General features: G+C 39.2%; 1 protein-coding gene and 1 long non-coding RNA gene across 3 annotated transcripts; one reads left to right on the top strand and one right to left on the bottom strand.

Annotated features, from left to right (window-relative positions):
- Positions 1 to 5,344: 5,344 nt before the first annotated feature.
- Positions 5,345 to 21,597, bottom strand: LOC114548486 (monocarboxylate transporter 6). 2 transcript variants are annotated; one of them, XM_028568469.1, is made up of 6 exons: positions 21,447 to 21,597; positions 17,332 to 17,660; positions 17,043 to 17,301; positions 12,605 to 12,748; positions 9,377 to 10,216; positions 5,345 to 6,265 (listed from the first exon to the last, which is right to left on the bottom strand). In XM_028568469.1, the coding sequence occupies exons 2-6, from the start codon at positions 17,554 to 17,556 to the stop codon at positions 6,009 to 6,011; spliced, it is 1,725 nt and encodes a 574-aa protein (XP_028424270.1). In that variant the 5' UTR covers positions 17,557 to 17,660; positions 21,447 to 21,597; the 3' UTR covers positions 5,345 to 6,008. The 2 variants fall into 2 exon arrangements, with proteins under 2 accessions (XP_028424270.1, XP_028424269.1); XM_028568468.1 differs by having other exon boundaries at positions 17,043 to 17,660.
- On the top strand, positions 9,326 to 13,487 carry LOC114548487 (uncharacterized). Its single transcript, XR_003691370.1, has 3 exons — positions 9,326 to 9,755; positions 9,920 to 10,260; positions 12,482 to 13,487. It is a non-coding gene; the product is annotated as an uncharacterized LOC114548487 (long non-coding RNA).
- Positions 21,598 to 22,374: the final 777 nt, after the last annotated feature.

Raw genomic sequence — 22,374 nt, 5'->3', positions numbered from 1 at the left:
TCTCTGGTCTGTGCAACACATTTGTTGTGCAATGTCCCTGTCAAATAAATAAAATAAAAAAAAAAGAAATTTAAAAAAAGATGCCCATCATAGATCATAGACAGTATATCAGAAGATGCCCATCATAGATCATAGATAGTATAAGAAGATGCCCATCATAGACAGTATATAAGAAGATGCCCTTCATAGATCATAGACAGTATATCAAAAGATGCCCATCATAGATCATAGACAGTATATAAGAAGATGCCCATCATAGATCATAGACAGTATAAGAAGATGCCCATCATAGATCATAGACAGTATATCAGAAGATGCCCATCATAGATCATAGACAGTATATAATAAGATGCCCATGCCCCAGTCAAGCTCTTCTTCCTCTACAAATCAACCCATACCTCTGTTTTCCTCAAGACCGCCCCCTGCAGGCCCCTGTTGTCTGACTGCTCAAATAACTCTGCTATCCCACAGACCAGCTCTATCATTCCAGTTATAATCAATAATAGACCATACAAAGTGGTGAATCCGCTAAGTTATAAGAAGCACTTATGCAAATATAGTAAATTTAGCATCCATTCCTCGTCAGCCACAGCCTGTCCCAAAAAATGAGAAAATCCTTTTTAATCAATTATTTTATTACATTTTAAACATTACACAATGATGTTATGTTTTTAACTGAAACCTGGTTAGACCATAATAACAGTGCTGCTGTTCTTCTCAAATCAGCTCCCCCTAACATCAGTTTTATGAGTGAGAATAGAGTGAATAAGAAGGATATGGAGTCGCCATTTTGTTTAATGACTCATTGCAATGTACGCAAATTTCGCTGGTACTTGTGACTATGTGAAAATAAAGGACTGTTACTGTGTTACTGTTATGGAAATTGTGCTTCTTTTGAATATGTGGCTTCAGTTAAGGTCCTCCCCTCAAGCTACAGTATATTTCTAAATATCTACAGGCCACCTACAGTAAATACTGTGCAACCTTCTTCGATGACTTCCCTGAACTGTTGTCTATAATCTGTATTAACTTTGACTGTGTAACTGGTGATTTCAACATTCGTGTTGACAACCCCCAGGACCGAGGGACCAAAGAACTGTGTTGTGTTTTTGAGAGCTATGGACTGACTCAGCATGTGATGGAGCCCATGCACAATAAGGGGCACACTCTGGACTTGATTATCTCCAAGGGTCTGAACATTTCCAAGGTTGATGATGACTGATGCTGCTCTCTCTGATCATTCCTGTGTTTTCTTTAACGGCACAAAAGTGTCCAAACAAAGGTAATCAGAAAACGGTATATCACTGAAAACACCAGTGAAACATTCATTCAGCTTTTCTCCTCTACACCCGCCATCTCTGGGGTCTCAGTCACTGAGCTTGTAGATAATTTCAATTGTAAAATTACGAATGTTATTGATGCCATTGCTCCCACTAAGGTCAAAGCTGTCTCTGGTAAGAAAAGCAGAACGCAGGTGGCGAAAAACTAATCTCCAGGTCCATTATAACACCTAAAAAGAGAGACTTCCCATTTATAATTTGGAACTGAGGAATTCAAGGCGGTCCTTTTTCTCTGACATTATTGCCAGAAACAATAATAATTCACGTGCTTTGTTTGCTACTGTCGATAGGTTAACAAACCCTCCAGTACCAGTAGTATCTGAACTTTTATCCACCAAGGCCTGCAATGACTTTGCCATATTCTTCTATGACAAAATTCAGAAAATTAGACAAACAGTCAGTGTCTCCATATCAAGTACAGGATATGTGTTGTCACAGTGTCCCGGCAAAACAAATTCCAATATGACACAATTTCATACGATCAATCATAAAAACATTACATTATACAACATCTGAAAACCTCCTCCTGTTGCCTTAATATTCTACCAATGGACTTTTTAAAAAATGTTTCAAATTGTTTGGCTTCAGATCTTCTACAGATTGTAAACACGTCTCTTTGTTCAGGTATCTTCCCACAGGCCCTGAACACTGCAGTCATCAAGCCACTCTTAAAAAAGAACAATCTAGACACGTGACTAATGAGCAACTATAGGCCGATATTAAACCTTCCATTTATTTTTTTGGCCATTTTTAGGCCTTTATCGACAGAACAGCTGAAGAAATGAAAGGGGAGAGAGGGAGGGGGGGACGACATGCAGCAAAGGGCCGCAGGTCGGGGTCGAACCCAGGCCCGCTGCATCAAGGAGTAAACCTCTATATATAGGCGCCTGCTGTACCAACTGAGGTATCCGGACGCCCTAAACCTTCCATTTTTAAGTAAAATCATTAAGTTTTTCAACAACTCAAACTTTTCTTGCCACTAAACAACAGTTTTGATGCCTTCCAGTCGGGTTTTTGTCCACACCACAGCACTGAGACAGCTCTTGTTAAAGTCTTTAATGATATCCAGAGTTCAAAATTAGCACCATTTACCAGCCAAATGCTGGTAAAATATGCAAGTGGCTGGTAGATTTGCTTCACTTACCAGCCAAAAAAACAATGGTAATCTATTAAAGTGGCTGGCCAAATTTGAACATTCACTAGCCATTTGGCTGGTGGACGAAAAAGTTAATTTTGAACCCTGATGACATCCACTTAAACACAGATAGTGACAAAACTTCAGTCTTAGTATTACTTGATCTCAGTGCTGCATTTATCACGGTGGACCATGACATATTACTAAATGGAAAACTGGGTTGGCCTTCCTGGCTCAGTAGTAAACTGTTTTGAATCCTACTTAAAGAATAGGGACTACTTTGTGTCTATAGGTAATTATACAGTATATATAGTCCAATACAAAAACTGCCTAAGTGCATTGAACAAATTAATGACTGGATGTGCCAGAACTTTCTTAAATGAAGATAGAAATAGGGTGCGTCTAGATGTCTAGGCTAAAGTTTGACACTTTTTAAACTTGAGCTTCCAATTTTATAATCCTAAACAAATTATAAACTCTCATAAACAGACTCAACGGCTATCAGCAGCAATGCAAGTTTGCATTACCTAGGATGGCAAAGGCATGACCCAACCTCCTCTGCCTCTGACTGGCTAGTACGTTGCCTTTGTTTGTTGGATTGGTTAGTCAGGGGAATAAGATTGATTACGGTAAGCCAATCAGAGCCAGAGTAAGGCACAGTAGGGCGGGACAGCTAAATATAAAAAACACACAACAAAGATAACTGATATTCAAACATTTATTTTTCCTCTGATCATAATGTATAAATAAAGCATTTATAATAACGATATAATTTGGCCCAAAGCAGCTAATACAACCTCTCATTGCAGAAAGGAGCCTCTGGTTACACTTTTATTTACTGAAGCTCATACCTGAAATGTGTATTTAACTTTCAGTCACATATGACATAAAATAGTCTCCATGTTCATTTATCAAAAGATACATCTGTCACATACAGTACAATCTTTGATTGGGACTGAAGGTAAACTCAGTTACAGTGTCATAAAACTCCTCAGTGTCTTCGAAATATTCCTCTCATTCAATGTTTCACAACATGAAATCATGTTTGATTTTATCCTATAGTTGTAAACGCACCGGTTCTATAAAAAAGGCACAGTTCCATTAAGGAATAAAAAGCTTGTTAACATTGAAAAACATGAATAATTACCTTAAACTTAAGCTTAAACATATATTAATTTTGTACATGTGACAGTGAATGATAATGATCTAAAGCATCACATACTCATCAACACTGATGTAAGATACTCAGCATGCTGTGTTCAATGTCTTCACAACAAATTGAAAATACATTCCCCTACTTTGAAGATATTAAAGATGTCAAAACACAATCATTTTCTATATCCTGTTATGACCAATTAAAGGCCTACTGTAACACTTGATAATTAAAGGTTAAGTCTAGTGATATTTTATATTTGTCCTATTGTCAAAAAAAAAAAAATATATATATATATATATATATATATATATATATATATATATATATATATATATATATATATATATATATATATTTTAAAGACCAACAGTGAATGCATCTTCTAGCAATTATATCTCTTATCTTCCTCTGTGCTGTTTCCTCCTGTTTGAGTGGCATTTGGTGTCCAGCTGTCTTAGGAAATTACTGAGGTCTAGGGATGTAACGATGCATCATGAATCGGTTAACAATCAATATAAATGTGTAAGGATTACAACCAGTTAAGATTTAAACAAATTAATCGTGGTGCAATTTTTAAATGGCCTAGGGCGTAATCTACTTTAGATTTCACTTGTTTGACTTCAGACGTCACTACGTCTTCTTTATTAATTTGTTTGAAGAGATGTCTTTTGTATTTTTTCAGTTATTTTGATGTGGGATTTATTTTTAAAATCTAATCTTTATTTTTTTCCATTTCATTTTTGTTATTTTTAATAAAATAAAATTTCAGTTGCACTTTTTATAAGAGGACACGTCTGTGGTTTTGCACAGTTTATAGAAATAAATGAATATTTTTCAGTCATTTGTCTGCAGCTCAAAGAAATCCTGAGAAAATCTTATCGTAAACTTAAAAATCGTGTTCGAGTTGAGTTTATCGTTACATCCCTACTGAGGTCATGAAAAATGAAATTATATATTTGTGATGTGCTGCCTTGTCTGGGGCTTTTTAAATTAAATAATAGACAGACAGTAAAGGTGAAGGGGGATGACACGCAGCAAAGGGTCACGGGTTTGGATTTGACACTGCCAACGACTCGGCCTAAGAGCTACAGGTCACCCTAGATCTGCTGCTTTGAAACAAAGTGGAAACTGTGCTCAACTGGCACTAACAGGCACCGCGCCAGTCTGGTTCTGGAGCGCTTCCAAACACAAAAACATTACTGATGAGGACCTTAAGATGGTGACCAGGGTTCAAAATTAACTTTGTTTTCCACCAGCCAAATGGCTAGTAAATGTTCAAATGTTACCTGCCACTCAACAGATTACCATTGTTTTTTTTGGGCTAATTTTGAACCCTGATGGTGACTATTAAATATGTTGAGGCACTAAGTTGAGGAGTATTCAAAGCTCTATTATATCAGTCCTTCATGCGTTTTCAAGGCATACATATCAAAATTACTACAAATTAATTTTACACACTTCATGTCTGAGGCCAAGTAGAAAAAATATAGAATAATAACTCTAGACGTATCCTTTAACTCTGGATAATTAAGCACTTTCTAGGAGCCACTTCCTACTCCCCTGTGTTTACCATCACTTTCATTTCACCTATATTTATGTCACTGCTCAGTTTACTTGTTTTTTTTCCTCAAAACCACTTGGCCTATACTGTATCGTTCCACAGTAACTAACTCATTCAGTGTGTCTGTAAGATTAACATTAAACACTCCAGCAAACATTTTGACTGTTTAAACGCATAAATTGAAGCAACTGACAGGATTACATTTCACTGGAATCCTATTTCATATGATTTCACATGACAAATACATTGATTGATTGATGGCTTGATGAAGTGAGATACCTCATATTGTCTCTGTTGGGTGAAAACCTTGTATGTCCAAAGCCGTTCTTTTTCAGGAAATTAAAAAAAGCTCATTTTAAAATTGTTTTGTTGAGCCATTTACCTCAGACGAAGTCAGACAAAATCGCCTCGTCACTGTTGAAATATTTGTAAAATATGTAAAGGGTGACCAATAGCACCGATTTATGAAAACAGATTTAAATGACGGAACACGGAGATACAAGGTTCCTGCCCCGACAGAGACGATACAGGATAGCTTGTGTGATCACGTAGATAAGATCAGCAGCATTTTGTGATACTAAGTGCACATCTCTTCATTTTGGTAAGCAGGATCAAGTGTCTAACTTTGGATAAACTGTGCAAGATTATTCATGTTTGTTTGGACCTTAATGGCGCACCAGATGGCAGAAACTTGGCAACATCTGGCGCACCGAACAAGCCGATCCAAACATGGGGAAATAATCCGCAAAAGCTGTCTGAGCCGGAGTGTGCTGTGTGTTGAAAGTGCCACACGGTGAGAGCTGGCTCAGAGGCCGGTCATACACTGTACTCTGCCCCGTTAGACGAGGCCTTGTCTTTGTCTCCCTCTGTGGGAACGCTGATGTACTGACAGCCAGGAGCCAAGTCAACAGCTGGTTCAGGTCGAGCGGGGGGCTGACCCTGCTTGGATAACTCGCTGTCCCTTTTATCCAGCCAGCAAAATGACACCATGAGGAACACAGCGGAGGAGGCAACGACGGCACTGCAGGCAAAGAAGACGTGGAAGTACTGGCCTGTTCTGTCGATCAGGACTCCTACAACAACAACAACAACAACAACAACAACAACAAGACAAATCATCAATAACTGGTGATGGGTTTCTCACCCAGCATTTTGTTTTGTATCAAAAAGTGGGCCGGCCCTGTCTCACCATCCAGAGAGAACAACATTGTTTACTGATTATTTACAAGGCTTTATGTGGCAAGATTCACCTGCATCTGTCTTTCGCTGCTACATTTGAGTAAACGAACATATCAGATAGCTCACAGACACAGATTAGACTCATCACGCCACGCTTCAATTGTAAATTAGGAAAGAGAGTTTGTATCTTTTACGCTCCTGACAGATGGAACTGGCTTCAGGATTCTCTCAAATTAGAACAACTTGTTTCCATTGTTACGTTCACGATGATGCTGTAAAATGTGTTACATAGGGACTCCTCTGATTCGCCTACATCAGTGATTCTCATTTGTTTTTATGGTTTACAGGTACTGTAATTTTGTGATTGTTACTTGGCTTTTTTTTTTTTTTTTTTTTACATAACGTAATTTAGGTATTGTTTTATGATCAGATTATTTTTATGATCAGATTATTTATTTGTACTGTAATTTTTTAGACTGTTTTTATATTACTTTTTATTTGTGCTGTAATCAGGGCATCATTGGAAAAGAGAGCTTGTATTAATAATAATAATAATAATAAAAATAATAATAACGTCAGCATTTAATGTTTTAACATTTTATTTTATTGGTCTTTACTCTTTTAGTTCAGTTTGAAGCTGCTTGTCTTCTGTCAAATCCCCTCTTATTTTTTTATTCCCTACACTGCTTTTTGAATCTATTGTTGATTTGATTCCTTCTCTTCTAACATTTGATTTCTTTACTTGACTTTGGCTTATCATGTCAGTTGTTTTGTTTAACATGTTGTATTGTTGCTTATTTTATTGAATTTTGTTATGTACTGTACCTTTGACTTTGGCTCGACTTCTGTTTTTTTAAATGTGCTATACTGTATAAATAAACATGACTTGACTCATATTTCTTTTTAGAAAAGTGTTAAATACTTGGGTATTGTAACTGCAAAACATAATGCATACATTTGTTTTTCTTGCTGGATGTCCATGTTTTCTGTCTACCTGCTGTAGATCTACAGCAGAAATGCCAACTTGAAATAGATTCAGAACCACTAGAGAACTTCCAAGTCACGTGTGCAGTCAGATGACCTGCATGTGTGCCGTGTTGTTTCTGTTATGTGAATGGCATAAATACAGGGATAAAACATTCCTCCAGCCCGAGGCTGTTGCTGTAAATAAAATCCTGTTCTCAGTTAATTTTTTCCGGTACACACGGAGAACAAAGGGAACGAGTGTGTGCTTCATTCTCAAGGAGTGGAGTTTTAGTACAGTGTCAGCAGAGGACAGAGGCTGCCTCGTCTCATATGACAGTATGTTTATCTGAGCGCTCATGTAGCCGTGACCAAAGAGTCCCAACGGGATCCCTTCACACAGCTGAATGGGTTTGCTCTTTTACAACTGAAAAAGGGTTAGGTTGTCATCAAAGGAAATATGTTTTGGGTCTGTAAATTCCTCATAATTCTCTAGAAAGTTTTCTACAAAAAAAACAACCCTTATTTATTATAGTCTATATCCTTCGCGTTCCACTTCCAGGATTGCTCCGGTGCTGCAGGAAATTCCGCCGGATGCATGTCTTTTCCGTTTCCTTCTGCTTTCTTTGTGTTGGAATTTTAAATTCTAGACTATGGTTAACTGCTCCTCAGATCTCTGCAGGGTAAATCCAGACAGCTAGCTAGACTATCTGTCCAATCGGAGTTTTCTCTCGCACGACTATTTTGCAGCGGCTCTGTGCAGCGTTTAGCACTGCCCACGACGATTGTGATTGGTTTAAAGAAATGCCATTAAACCAGAGCACGTTTTCCTCCCATCCCCAAATGCTGTGCGGAGTAGCCAGACCCTCCTTCAGGGCGCTTTGGAGGAGGGTCTGGCAAAGCAAGACTAATTATAGTGTAAAGAGAGTTAGTTAGTTGTCAGAATATTAAAGCTGTGTTTAAAAGCAGAGGAATTTTACTGTGCTTCCCCATTTAAATCCAATATGTTAAACATTATTCATTCACAGTTTTAAACTTTATATTTCTCATTTGTGTAGAATTATATTTTTGCCTGCAGATATATTTCAGCCAACCTGCAGTGCATCGACTAACAGACTCTAGGTCAGTGGTTCCCAAACCTTTTTGCTGCTGAGTCCTTAAAATGAAGGAATGTGTACATTCATCATCATCGGCTGCATGTCTCTACCGGCTGGGACCAAAGTGTTGTTTTTTCACAACTCAAGAAAAAAAAAAAAAAAAAAAGACGTTTTTTTCTACTTTTCCTTTCCTGTTAATCGTCTCTGGACTCGATTTGTCTTACGCCCCCTTGGGAACCACTGCTTTAGCAATTAATTGGAATTAAATTATCAGAATTGTACCAATTAACACTCTGTTTTTTTAGTACCATTTTATAGCTCTTTCAGGAACCTTCCTATAAATATGGGACACAGTGGGGTAACTGATGTTTAACTCAACTAGGGCTGCAACTAACGATTATTTTCATTGTCGATTAAACCATTGATTATTTTCTCGATTCATCGATTAGTTGTTTGGTCAATAAAATGTCAACCTGTGTATCTCAAAGCCCAACAAGTGTCACAAAGGAGTAAATAAACCAGAAAATATTCACATTTAACAAGCTGGAATTAGAGAATTATTCATAAAAAAAATGACTTAAACTGATTAATCGAGCCGTCAAGGGAGAACATAAAAGATTAGGGATATGGTTAGACGAGGTTCACAATTTGAGAGAGACTGAGTGAACCTGAACCCCGGATACCTTTGTCTGTGGCCAGGGAAACTTAGGATCTTTTTGGTGTACCCACACGTGTGTATTACTTAAATGCTGGACTTCAGTAAACTTGCTTAACTGAACTCTTCGTCTCAGAATGATCCTTGTGTTCTGGTAAACTTAAGTCCGATGAAAGAAGGCGCAGGAATTAATAAATTGGAGTCAATTGGCCTTAGGGCCTTATTTTTACATAATTCCCTACAATTTCCACCAGATCTCTTCTCTCCATTTCTAAAACTTTGTACGTTACCTGCCAGCGGAGGTCCGATGAGCAGCGTGACGCTCTCCATGATGGCGAGCAGACCTAGAGCTGAGGGGAAGCGGCTCATCTCCACTATCTCCATGAGGACAGTGAACATCAGCGAGCCCACCACGCTCATGGACAGCCCGTAGACCGCCACATAAGCCAGCAGCACGGGGAAGCTGGGCCCGATGCAGCAGATGCTGTTACTGAGCCCGTTGACCAGCAGAGCAGCGGAAAATACGTAAATGTGACGCCCTTTGAACCATGACATGCTGAAGAGGATGCCGAAGGGCGGCCGCACCACGATGTTAACCATACCCAGGATGCCGAGCAGCAGCGCGGCCCGGCTCTGCTCCATGTCGTTAGCTGTGGCGTAGGGAACCAGGTAAATTAAAGGCACCACGAACCCAAGCATCATCCAGGTGATGCCTATGGCGTACACACAGTAACGTGTGTTGTGGCAGAGCTGATCAAAGGCCATGTGTTTGCTCAGAGAAGCCCCCAAAGAGCTCCATATCCTTCTCATCCTCCCTTTCTCCGTCCTCTCAGTTTCCTCCTCGGGCGGAGGGGGTCCGTGGTTCATGAGCGGCTGGCCGCGATGCTTGGGGGGCTGCAGGGGCCTCATCACTGCTCCGCACACGCAGCAGTTCAGCAGGATGGCCCCCAAAACAAGGAAACTTCCCCTCCAGCCCAGCTCTGTGTGGAGGTAGTCACCCAGGAAAGGCAGAAAGCACAGTCCCAGCGCTGTGCCCGTAGACGACATCGCGTTGGCGAACGCACGGCGACGCACAAAGTAGTGCCCGAGGATCGTCACCGCTGGCTGGAAGCTGAAGCAGAAACCAAGTCCTGTAACGACGGAAGAAGACATTCAGAGTGATACAACATCAGAGGTAAACATGTGTTTATTGATATCAAATTTAAAAGTTAGTTGCTGAGATGTTGGAACACAGAGACACAAAGTCAGACCATTTTAAACAAAGCCCCAGGTCTGCTAAACTTATTTGGAAGCTAAAACAAGAGAAAATGGTATAATTATTAGTTCCTAAAAAGACTTCCTAGTTCAACTATTACTGTATTGTATTTACAGTAGTTTTCGTTAAGGAAGCCTTATTACCTACTTTTAAGATCTACCTTTGAACAACGTCCTTCAGATAATCTGGCTGAACTGTAGGGCTGGGCGATATGGAGAAAATCAAATATCACGATATTTTGGACCAAACACCTCGATGTCGATACTGTAGGGTTCACTATTGGTGCTTTCACAAAATGTGAGGATGAAATTTTTGACAAATACTCATCAGTAATGTGGATATATATATATACACACATATATATATACACACATATATATATATATATACAGTATAGGCCAAAAGTTTGGACACACTTTCTCATTCAATGCGTTTCCTTTTTATTTTCATGACTATTTACATTGTAGATTCTCACTGAAGGCATCAAAACTATGAATGAACACATATGGAATTATGTACTTAACAAAAAAGTGTGAAATAACTGAAAACATGTCTTATATTTTAGATTCTTCAAAGTAGCCACCCTTTGCTTTTTTATTAATAAGGGAAAAAATTCCACTAATTAACCCTGACAAAGCTCACCTGTGAAGGTAAAACCATTTCAGGTGACTACCTCATGAAGCTCATTGAGAGAACACCAAGGGTTTGCAGAGTTATCAAAAAAAGCAAAGGGTGGCTACTTTGAAGAATCTAAAATATAAGACATGTTTTCAGTTATTTCACACTTTTTTGTTAAGTACATAATTCCATATGTGTTCATTCATAGTTTTGATGCCTTCAGTGAGAATCTACAATGTAAATAGTCATGAAAATAAAGAAACCCATTGAATGAGAAGGTGTGTCCAAACTTTTGGCCTGTACTGTAAGTGGGTAAAGGCAAATAATAAAACAGCTAGACCAGTCTGGTAAATTCAGAAAATTACATCACTTTACTGTAATGCAGCCTTTAAAAACAGGAAAAGACAACACTTGCCAAATTACGATATAATGATATCCAAACTCTAAGACGATATCTAATCTTGTATCACGATATCGATATAATATCGATATATTGCCCAGCCCTACTCAACTATTGGTTTGTTTGCAATCTCAGCAATTACTTTGGCGAGTACAATTTAGTCATAAATGTCATAAAGTAATTTGACTTAAAAAATAAGACCAAAGTTGTAATGAATTGGAATTATACTTCACATTTAAATTGGCTTTTATTTTCTTTTTTTTTACAGGAGCAGTGTGTAGGAAATAAGAAGGATCTATTGGCATAAATAGAATATCAATATTCATATATATGTTTTCATTAGTGTATAATCACCTTGTTGTGAATCGTTGGGTTTTCGTTAGCTAAGAATGAGACCCCATATCTATAAAAGAAGCGGGTCCTCTTCTATTGAGCTTGCCATGTTGCACCACCATGTTTCTACAGTAGCCCAGAAAGGACAAACCAAACCTCAGCTCTAAAGAGGGCCTTCAGTGTTTTTTCATCTAACACGCTCCCCAATGCTTTTATTTTGACATATTTACTTTTAATTCACGTCATCTTTCTTGATTTTTTTCTTCAAAAAAGGTCAAACTAAAATATGAACTTGCAGAAAAACTAAATTAGACCGTGTTTTGAATTTGGTTTTCTCGTTTGAAACAAAAAACCCACATGACTTCCGTTTTTGGTTTCTAACGATAAAACAAATTGAGCATGAACGTTTTCATTCTTCGATCCAAAAGGAATAACGATAAAAGGAATTGCCAAAAAACGGGCTGTTTTTGATTGATTGGTTCGTTGGATGCCAGAAACGTTTTTTTTTTTTCTAATTACAAATGAATAACGGATCATCTAATGATACCCTGAGCCGATCCGCAACCTCACAGATAGGTGCCACTAAATCCTACACACTGCTCCTTTAACTTTAAAGCTGCATTCATTGATTTCTCTAAACCACTTGGGGGGCAGAGAACAACTCTAACACACGTTTGCTTTATTAAATTGTGATTGCTAATGCCGGTTTTAAAAATGGAGCAACGTTAGCTTTCATTTGGAGTCATGTTTTTGTCCAATATTTCTGGTTTTGGTCTCCGCTAACTGCAGAGAAAAATCTTCAGCTGCCAGATGTTCAGCTCGTCTCTGACTGCTGTTCGGTGCCGGCCAGGTAGAGCGCCGTTGTTCATCAGGTGTCAGCTGGGGTAATAAATCTGCTGAGTGTTTGCTGACCTGTGATAACCCCGGCCGTGATGTAGAGCTGTGTGATGGACTGGGTAAATGAACTGGCAGCCATTCCCAGCCCACTCAGGACGCCGCCCAACATGACCGTCGCTCGGCAACCAAGTTTCTCCACCAGCACGCTACATAAGGGACCTGTGGATCAGATGTAATGCTCTTAGTTTATTGCACACTGGAGCAGGAACGGACAAAAGCTCATACAAAAGAGGCGAGGTCTCTGCTGATGGTGTTCAGCTGTAATCTGTACCGGATGAATGAAAGCGGGACTGAACATATGTTTGCTCTCTCTTTCTCGCACTCTGTGTGTGCACATGGTGTTTAACTAAAGTTTAGCCGTTAGTTGACCCATATAACTGTGTTTTTTTTGTCACGCTAGTATGAAAATAAGCTGCACTGCATGGCAAATGTATCGGTTGCTATCATCCATCTCTCAATTTGCCTGAAGAGAAAGTTTCACATTCAGTATTCTGAAGCCTCGGAGCTAAATGCAGCGGGGTATATTGGTTAAAGGTCACCGATGGGGGTGGGAAATTCAACACGCGTCTTTGTTGTTAGGCAACAGGGCTGCAAGGTACTGACAGGGATAATACCTGGACCTACTGAACCTTAGCTTTCTCAGACTAAGGTTTGCAAAAGTAGCCTCAAAGATCAAACATTGAACTGAACTTGACTAATGTGCAATAAACCCCAATAACCTTATACATGTATACAGTGTCACCTCATTGTGTCTACTTATCTTGATTTATGCATTTTACTAGTTCAATTTTGCTATTTTATATTTTTTCCATTTGTACCATTCGGAGAGCTGCTAAACTGTGTTTTGTTGTTGTGAAACAATGACAATAAAGGTCTATTCTATTCTACTTGTTTTAAGTCTGTATTTTACTTCAAGGTGAACTAACATTATGGTTTCAATTGCTGCTGAATCCGTTCTTCAACCCACAGAATTCACAGTGGAGGCGGCTCCGTCCACGTCAACATGAGCAACTCAAACTTTTGTGCAGTGTGATGAAGATAATCCTCAGACTCTTGTCACATCAAAGAGTCAAAGCCAGATCCTCATCATATTTCTGTCTGCTCAGGGAAAGATCAGAGCATTCCTGTCTGCAAAAACCCTCAAGAAGTATCCAGATCCTTTACTTGTGGGGAAAAATACTAATATCACACTGTAAAAATACTCTGTAACAAGTAAAAGTCCTGTTACTTAAGTAAAAGTATGACCATATCAGGAAAATGTACTGAAAGTATTAAAAGTAAAAGTACTCCATGCAGAAAAATCCTCCCATTTTAGAAAACTGGAAACAAAACAGTAATGGTCTAATCATGTCAGCTGGACTTGTAGGCCGTTATATTGTAGTTTAATTTATAATAAAACATCGACATTTATAAACTAAATGTGTTTTGTGTGCAGAAATCTTAATGTGTAAAGTAGCTAGTAATTAAAGCTGTCAGATGAATGTAGTGGAGTAAAAAGTAGAATATTTCTCTCTGAAATGTAGCGGAGTAGAAGTAGAAAGTGGCATGAAAAGAAAAGACTGAAGTAAAGTACAAATTTGTACTTATGTACAGTACTTGAGTAAATGTACTTAGTTATATTCCAGCACTGCAGTTATCATATCCACAATGCTAAAGTTCTGTTTATATAAACTGGACTATAAAGAAGGCCCTCTTTGCTCAAGAGGTGTGTGTGTGTGTGTGTGTGTGTGTGTGTGTGTGTGTCTGTCTGTCTGTCTGTCTGTCTGTCTGTCTGTCTGTCTGTCTGTCTGTCACGTGTGTCCCTGAATAATACTGGACTCCATTAAGCTGTTTAGCCCTAAGGGCAACTGGTTCCTACTGGAGACGTAAATTATTAACGGCTCCCAAATATATGATTTCTATTTTTAAATAGGTTCAGTATATTTCCTAAAACAGCTGGTCACTGCAGTTTTTATCAAACGTTTCTCAAAAAGGAGGAAATAGTGCACTTGTTGGGTTAAGCGGGTTAATCCACATTTGGTGCTCTAGTACAGTAAGTATTTGTGGCAGCAGGACAGCAGGTTTTCAATAACAATGCAGCTCTATGGCACAGAGTAATGAGATGTGTCAGGGTTTGGATACACACACATTTACTTGTTGGTTTTGGTCTTTTCATGTTTGTTGACAATAAGAGAAGTACAGATGATCACCAGATTTATCCTCTAAAGGTAAACTACAAAAACAGAATGTAGGACACCTTCAGTGACCTCTGCAAATTGTTGGTATTCAGATTAGTCATTTCAGAAAAACTCATTTTAAAGGCCAACTTTTATGCAATCATTTGAAGTGCCTTTTAGTAATCATGATCTTTTAAAAAGGTTTATATTTCATCCCTTTCATCTAATCATACATTTACTTTACATTTATTATTTATTTTCGTACGATACATTTAATATTTAATGTTAAAGAAAAATTCTGAGGTCTGTTCATCATAAATTAGACATAATTTAAACAGACGCTGGATGTGGCGAGGGATAAAGGTCAAAATCTGTTCATATTTTAATAATACATAACTTATTGTAGGGTGCAGGAGGTAATTACTGAGCACCGCCCACAGATAAACTACACTACACACTAGAGAGAGCACTCATATTAAATCACTATTTTTAAAAGCTGATGCTGATAAAATGGGAGTGTCACTGGGGGACCATAGGCAGGTTGGGGGAACTCATATTAATGTAAAAAAAAAAAAACTCATAAAGTAAAATTTTCATGCCATGGGACCTTTAATATCCTGTGTGTCTGTCTCCGATGCTATGCACCTGTAACCCAGTCAAGGAAAGGGTTAACAGAAACGTAGTGTTGGCCAATCAGAGGAGGTTGTGCCAGACTCCCACCTTTGGCTGAGTCTCTATCTGATCTGTCAGAGCCCCCCTCTGACAGGAGACGGTTGTGAAGTTTAACGTTGGTAGTCCCCAGAGAAGAAGTTGGTCATTTCATGGTGCAGATTAGAACCCAAATTGAAACATAAGAAACTAAAATTACTGAATGTTAGAACATTGTGTCAAATTGGTCATTATTACTGGGACTTATTAAGTGTCATGTTTAGTGTTAATAGTGTCAAAAAAACGTTAGCTGACACTGTTGTTCAGTAGTTAGCTCAGAGATTATCGGCTAATGAAATTACTGATTTAGCAGGGGGAGGGTGGGGGTTAACACGTTTGCAAGGCACCATGTTACATTCTCATCAGGGTCTGAGCCCCCCCCTTAAGGTCTGATCCTAGAATCACCCCTGGCACTATGACTTGTTTTAGGAGCAAATAGTATGCTGGCAACAGCATAAAATCATCCTCGTCACAGAATCTACATTCTGCTTCGCACAGATGGAAACATGAAGTTACCAAAATAAATAAAGTGGTCACCTTGACCTTCTATGTTGACTTTATTTGCCATTTAACAGCACTACTTCCTGTTTCATGCAAGTTACATAATGCGTCACTGAGGAAGGAAGTTGATATTACTGAGTGGAGAGATGGCTCAAGCAGTCTTCATAAAACGATCAGCAGACTAACATTTGTGGTTTATTGCCACCAGCCAAACAACCGAGACTGAAATCCTAAAGATTAGAGCTTTAAAGAACCCTAACTAACATTTTTCTTCATTAAACAACATCTTGTAAATAAAATCTGACAAATGCTGTGACTAAAAGTCTTTTGAAAGCCCCAAAGTATGAAACATCAATATTTTATGTTTGCGCACATTAGCCACTAGGGCAGAAAGTTCATTTGCCAGACCCTCCTTCAGTGTGCTTTGGAGGAGGGTCTGGCCAAGCGAGAGTACCCTCAAGTTAAATTAATTATTTACGTGGACTTAAAATCATTGTTTTATTCGATGGCTTTGCTGCCCTGGCATTTGGCTTTTGGGCCCTCAACACTAAAAGTCAAGTGGCCTTGCCCCTAAAATAATAAAATTCCAGGTCTGTAAGTCCCCATAAGCTACCGGACATACCAGACCAAGTGAGGCTGAAGCAGCAACACCGCTCAGTGTTTTAACTTAACCAAAAGGTGCGTTTTATTGCTTAGAAGTTTTCATCTGGAAAGGAATGCATGTCTTTAAATCAACACCAGCACAGCAAGCACAAATTCTCTCTCACAGGTTTCACATTTTCCCCGAACAACAGGAGGTAGGGATTTAAGTTACCCTGAGGCTGGGGAGCATTAAAGGACAACTTATTACACATCTAATAATATTAATATCATTGTGGTTGATGATAAGTGATAAAACTCTGCAAAATGCCCAAATAATATTGTGGAATTATTCAAACTAAAAACATATTATGCATCATAAAGTTAAATGACACAGCCTGAATGAGTAAAACGAAGGTAAATTAAGATGTAATGTGTACAGCATTAAGGTTACACATTAACTAAATGGAGAACAGAGCCCAGTTTATTTCCTGCTCCGTCTACTTTACCTCCTGCGTGAAGCACTGACGTCATGATGGACGGCACCCAGGAGGTCTCGCTGTTGGAGGCGTGGAACTCATTCTGCAGGTCGGTGTAGAAGATTCCCACACAGGAGGGGAACGCCAGGGTCAGAGCCAGGACTATGATGGTGGCGGCCAGCACCACCCAGCCCCAACCGCCATCTGGAGCTGTGACTTCTCCCTTTACAGGCGCGGAGTCTCTGCATTCATTTCCCTGAGCACCCTCCTCAGATTCACCGTCGTTGGCCTCGTGGACTTTCTCCATACCGTCATTGACCTCGTGGACTTTCTCCATACCGTCATTGACCTCGTGGACTTTCTCCATACCGTCATTGACCTCGTGGACTTTCTCCATATTGTCGTTGACCTCGTGGACTTTCTCCATACCGTCGTTGATCTCGTGGACTTTCTCCATACCGGCCCCTGCCGGCTCCCGGTCCCCAGAGGCCTCAGATTGGAGGCAGCGATCACTCGTCCCTCTGATTCCATTTCTCTGAGTCATTTTCTGCTCTGCAGTTCAGGAGATGCGCCTGTGTTAGCTCTGCAGGGTGTGTAATTACTTTTGCTGTCCATGGCACTGTAAATGCCACGACATTCGGGGAAAACCTGTAACGACAAAGCAAACAATCTGGTCAATCAGGTTTTAGAGCAGCTGAAGTGGTGAGAGGTTTTTATGGGCGGTGGTCTGACCCAGTTTTGAGTGAAATATCTCAACAACTGTTGGATGGATTGCAATGAAATTTGGTACAAAGGTTCATGTTCCCTTCAGGATTAATTGTGATAACTTTGGTTGAAATTGCGCAATATTTTGATGTATGACTAAATACATTAAATCAGCCTCAGCTGTACCTTCTGTTTAGGGTTAATTAGCCAATGTTAGCATGCTGACACTTTGAACTGAGGCTACAGCTACACTACTACGTTTTCATTTTTATGCAGCGTTTTGAGACAAAAACGATCTCCGTCCACACAAGAGTTTTAGCTCCATTAGCAGAACTAATCTCCGTTCGTATTAACACGTCTGACAACACACATCACATGACCATTCACACACACTGGGCATGTGTGTGCCGGTGTAAACAGAAAGCAGATTGTCTTACGTTACTCTGCGGTTGTAAATCATGGATGTATAAGTTGAAAATACAGAAATTACTTTGGAGAAAGAACAACAACGGTGAAAAATAAGAGCAGTGATGTATTAGCTTGGAGCGAAGACGAGGTGGAACGGTTACTGAAAGGTCTGTAAGCTACCTAACCGATGAGACTGACTGACTGACATGGTCGTCGTTTCCAAAGGTCTCCGTTTGCGTCCGTCCAGACTACAAAGCAACCTCGGCGTTTTCAAACCAAAACAGCAGCAGAATTTCCAAAAGTCTCTGTATTATGGGCTTGTAAACACTGCAGTAGTGTGGAGGTGAGGTGTAAACGTAGCAAAAGATATTCGTTTTTTGAAGCAAAACATAATAGTGTAGATGTAGCCTAGTAAGTTGCAGGCTGTAACATTTAAACAAGCTAAAAGAAAGTTAAATGCTCTGTAGAGCTGAGAGATAATGCAGAGTCGGGTGATTTCTCTGTCGGTTCCTCACTACGAAGGACACCTTTCACATTACACACAGTCATTTCATCTATTGTTAATACAAACATATTGTTTAAAGCAGCTTTAATAGAGTTTTCGAGGAGCAAACACAAGACTAATCCAAAGGTTTGGAGCCTGACGACACAATCTTTCATCAGCCTACGATCATACAGGTGTATGGAGAGAGGTAAACAGTAGTCAATGGAACAATGACTGCCTGTTCTTTAAAAGGAATCAATAAAATACAGTAGGTAACAGGTGCAGGAAAACCAGTGCTCAAATCTTCTGTCGGCCATGTTTTGTACAAGCTGGAGGCGATGTGTTCATTTCTGAAGTCGTCCAAGTTACAGTAATCTAAAGCTAAGCTTCCTAAAATCAAAGAAATGCCCTAATCTTGGCAATGCTCCTGAGTTGGCAGATGGTCGACTTTGTTTTGTTACTAACATTTTTAAAGAAACTTCAGTCAGTCTAGAACCAACCTAATATTTCTTGTCTCGTGTGCAGAATGAAAGCCAAGGTGCCTGCAGCTACACATTTCCTGTAGACGCTTCAGGTGCTGCATTTTTATCAGAAAATTACAAGACGTCCATGACTTTATGTCTGCAGGTCAGACTGTGAGGAGATGTCTGCTGGGTTAAATATGTCTGTGAGTGGAGACAAACATGCACTTGTGAAAACTCTGAATGAATGGCCTTCTGTGCAAAATGCTCCAGTAGATTTTACGCCCCAAAGACTCGTAATATCAGTTCCAGATGTACCAACGATTGAGCATAGCAACATCTCCCCAGATTATTCTCCTGAGAATACAACTCTTGCTTAATGTCACTGTGCTCTGACATAATGCACATATTCACTGTACAGATATGAGAGTAGTATCAATCGTCTCACCTAAAAATCCACCAAATGCCAAACTTTTCCTTCACAAAACTGAGTTTAAGGCGAGACAATACAGGCAAATATCTGATTGGTTGGTTAATTTGTGTTTCATGCGCTAGTCAATTTAGAGATTTGGGGCTCTTCTGCTTGAAGAAAAACTTGTAATAAAAATAATTGTCTTAATTGATCAACAGTCTAATGGCGGTATCTATTAGTATATGTTTGGCCCTATTCACCTGTAGTGAATAGTACTTCACAATGTCTGAATTTTACAATCTATATCTTTAAAGGTTTTGTTCTTATCCCACTTCAGTAGCACTTACAGACACCAAACTTTCCTCTTTCATTCCCATCTATATTCTGGATCTTTTTACACAGGGCTTTGTTTATATATAATTCACAGCCTGATTCAAACAACATTTTATGCCCTAAAAACATGAAGACAATTTATTTTTATGGCTGTTGACAGTATCTTCTGTGTGTTGAGCTGCTAATTTGAGTTTGAAGCTAGCTATTCTGTATCTGTTGAACTGACTAACAAAGATACAAAAAAAACAAAGAAACAAGTGAGTAGAGAACATGTCTAGTTGTAGACCAACGAGAAATCTACACCTAAAGACCACAGATCCATGCCGTCCCTCTGCTCCGTCACCATGCATATTGCTTATTTTCTGATTTATGGAGTGATAAAAAGAGATATCCAAAAATCCCCTCTGTAAAAAAACCTGACTCCAATATGTCAACAAAAATGAAACAAGAACTTTGAACCTGCTTTATCCAATGTTCACATTTGTGTTCTGGAAATATATGCATCAATATCAGCACATACTTAACAAGAAAATGCCTCATTTGCATATATACACATAACATTTCATAAAACTTTAATACAAAAAATGATGGTCTTACTGTAAGTATCTGAATAGAGCAGCTGCAGTATTTGTCATTGAAATGGAAAATGCAAATTCTAATTTTTCCGTTGCTTTTGCATAAAGTTGCTTTTGTAATGTTGAATATGAACTGGAAAAGTTTCATGATATCTATTAGTTGATTCTTTTTTATACCCTATTTACCTGTAGTGTCTCCTCTTAAAGTGATTGTTTTTGTACAAAAGACAGAATATTTTTCATCTAGATGTTTAGAAGAGACTTTGAGGGTTGTGGAAATAAATTCAGAAGAGCGTTAAGTGTTCATAAACAAACTTCTGGGCCAGAACAAAAGCACACAAAAGTATGTGGACAGGGCTGGGGTGTCTACACACTTTTGGCCATGTAGAGAGACTATCCTTCATATTCCTCTTCCTCCTCTGAGTGTGTACTGGATCAGTGTGGGGTAAAAAGGCCTCACATATCTCTGCAATCTGACCCACCAAGGCATGTTTTTACTCGTTCACGTCCTCCACTCTCTCCTGCAGCTTTATGTCCTTTTGCACATAGTACCTAAATGCCCCTGGGGTGTTTGTAAGGAGAACTCTCCACTGGTAAATAAATGTGATGCTGAGCAGAGGATCCTTCCTGTGGGACAGCCCATGGAGGGATGAGAGCGCTGCTGTTTTATGTCAGAATTTGTAACCTTGCATCAAGCTGCACAAACTGAGCTTCATCAGCATAAAATATTAACTATTTTTAAACACGCAGGCTTTTTTTTTTTACACGTTCACCCACGTGGCAACTGGTAATAATTTCAGCTTGTTTGCGGATGACAAGCACATAAACACGGTCCAGACTCCTTCACAATCCAATAATATCAAATTACCTTTACTCAGTTATCTGTATCGCTTCTTAAAAAGGAGATTTTAGGCTACTACATATTGTGTTCCTGTTCCCATCAGTGTGATTTCACCCTAACGGATAAACATCACTTTCGGAGCGAAGAGGAAGCGATTCAAACATCAATATCTTCCTTGAATTAAAATCAATAGGCTATATGAAATAGCAAATCACCTTGTTTATGTTGCTTGTTCTCGTCCAGCTTCCCGTCAGTCTCTACACATATACACACACACATAGGCGCGGTCGCTCCTCGATGACTACCGGAGCAGTACACGCTGTCTGGCCGAGCGGGGAGTCTGCTCCTCGGCACGGAGCTCTCGGGGGTGGGAGGAGACTGACGAGGCCGAGCTGGGAGGGTTGTAAGCGGGCGCTGTGCAGGCCCCGCCCAGCCCTGCTGCACCACACACAGGCGGCAGTTCACACACATATATATATATATATATATATGTATATATGTGTATATGTGTATATATATGTGTATATGTGTATATATATATATATATACACACATCACATCCATTGTGGAGATATTCTAAGCCTTGGTTTGTATGGTTTATCAACGATTGAAAATGTTCACTGTTTTTACTAGCCTACTGATTTTTTTTTTCTCAATTTGCTTCTGCTTTAGCTGCAGTTGATATATGCAAAAACACGTGAAATTTATGTTTTATTTTGAAAAAAACATTTCTCTTAATGTGAAATATTACACCACGAAAAAAAAAACACATTTTACGTGGCGTTTTTATCACGTGTCCACAAATGAAATATTTTTCACATATTGTACTAAATTTCACAACCAAATGTGCCTACATGTGAATCTGTACAACTGACCACTCTCACTTACCACCAGAGGTATGATCTAATCGTGTCACTGAGAAATGGTTTTAGGGTTAGAGTCAGGGTGCGAACTAGGCAGAGCTCGGCTCCCCCCCTTAATAAGACATGGGCTCCCCTGAAAACGTGCTTTGTGAAATTTTGGGGGGGTCTCTAAAAATATTGACAATGTGTCATTTTGACGTGCAATTTCAATTTTGTGTAATGTGATCATCGTGGATTATTATGTGTAAAATTGCAAAAATATTCATCACACATGACGGCG

This window comes from Perca flavescens, chromosome 21 (genome assembly GCF_004354835.1).
Source record: "Perca flavescens isolate YP-PL-M2 chromosome 21, PFLA_1.0, whole genome shotgun sequence".
Taxonomy (NCBI): Eukaryota; Metazoa; Chordata; class Actinopteri; order Perciformes; family Percidae; genus Perca; species Perca flavescens.
Note: the sequence above shows the minus strand (reverse complement) of the source record. Positions and strands in the feature narration are given on the sequence as shown.

Excerpts from the sequence above, each read along its gene's own strand:
- LOC114548486 (XM_028568468.1), bottom strand. The coding sequence starts at position 17,556 with ATGACTCAGAGAAATGGAATCAGAGGGACGAGTGATCGCTGCCTCCAA. Across the intron at positions 12,749-17,042 it reads GTCAGTGCTTCACGCAGGAG|GTCCCTTATGTAGCGTGCTG; the intron begins GTAAAGTAGACG and ends TCTGATCCACAG. Across the intron at positions 6,266-9,376 it reads CATCGGACCTCCGCTGGCAG|GAGTCCTGATCGACAGAACA; the intron begins GTAACGTACAAA and ends TTGTTGTTGTAG.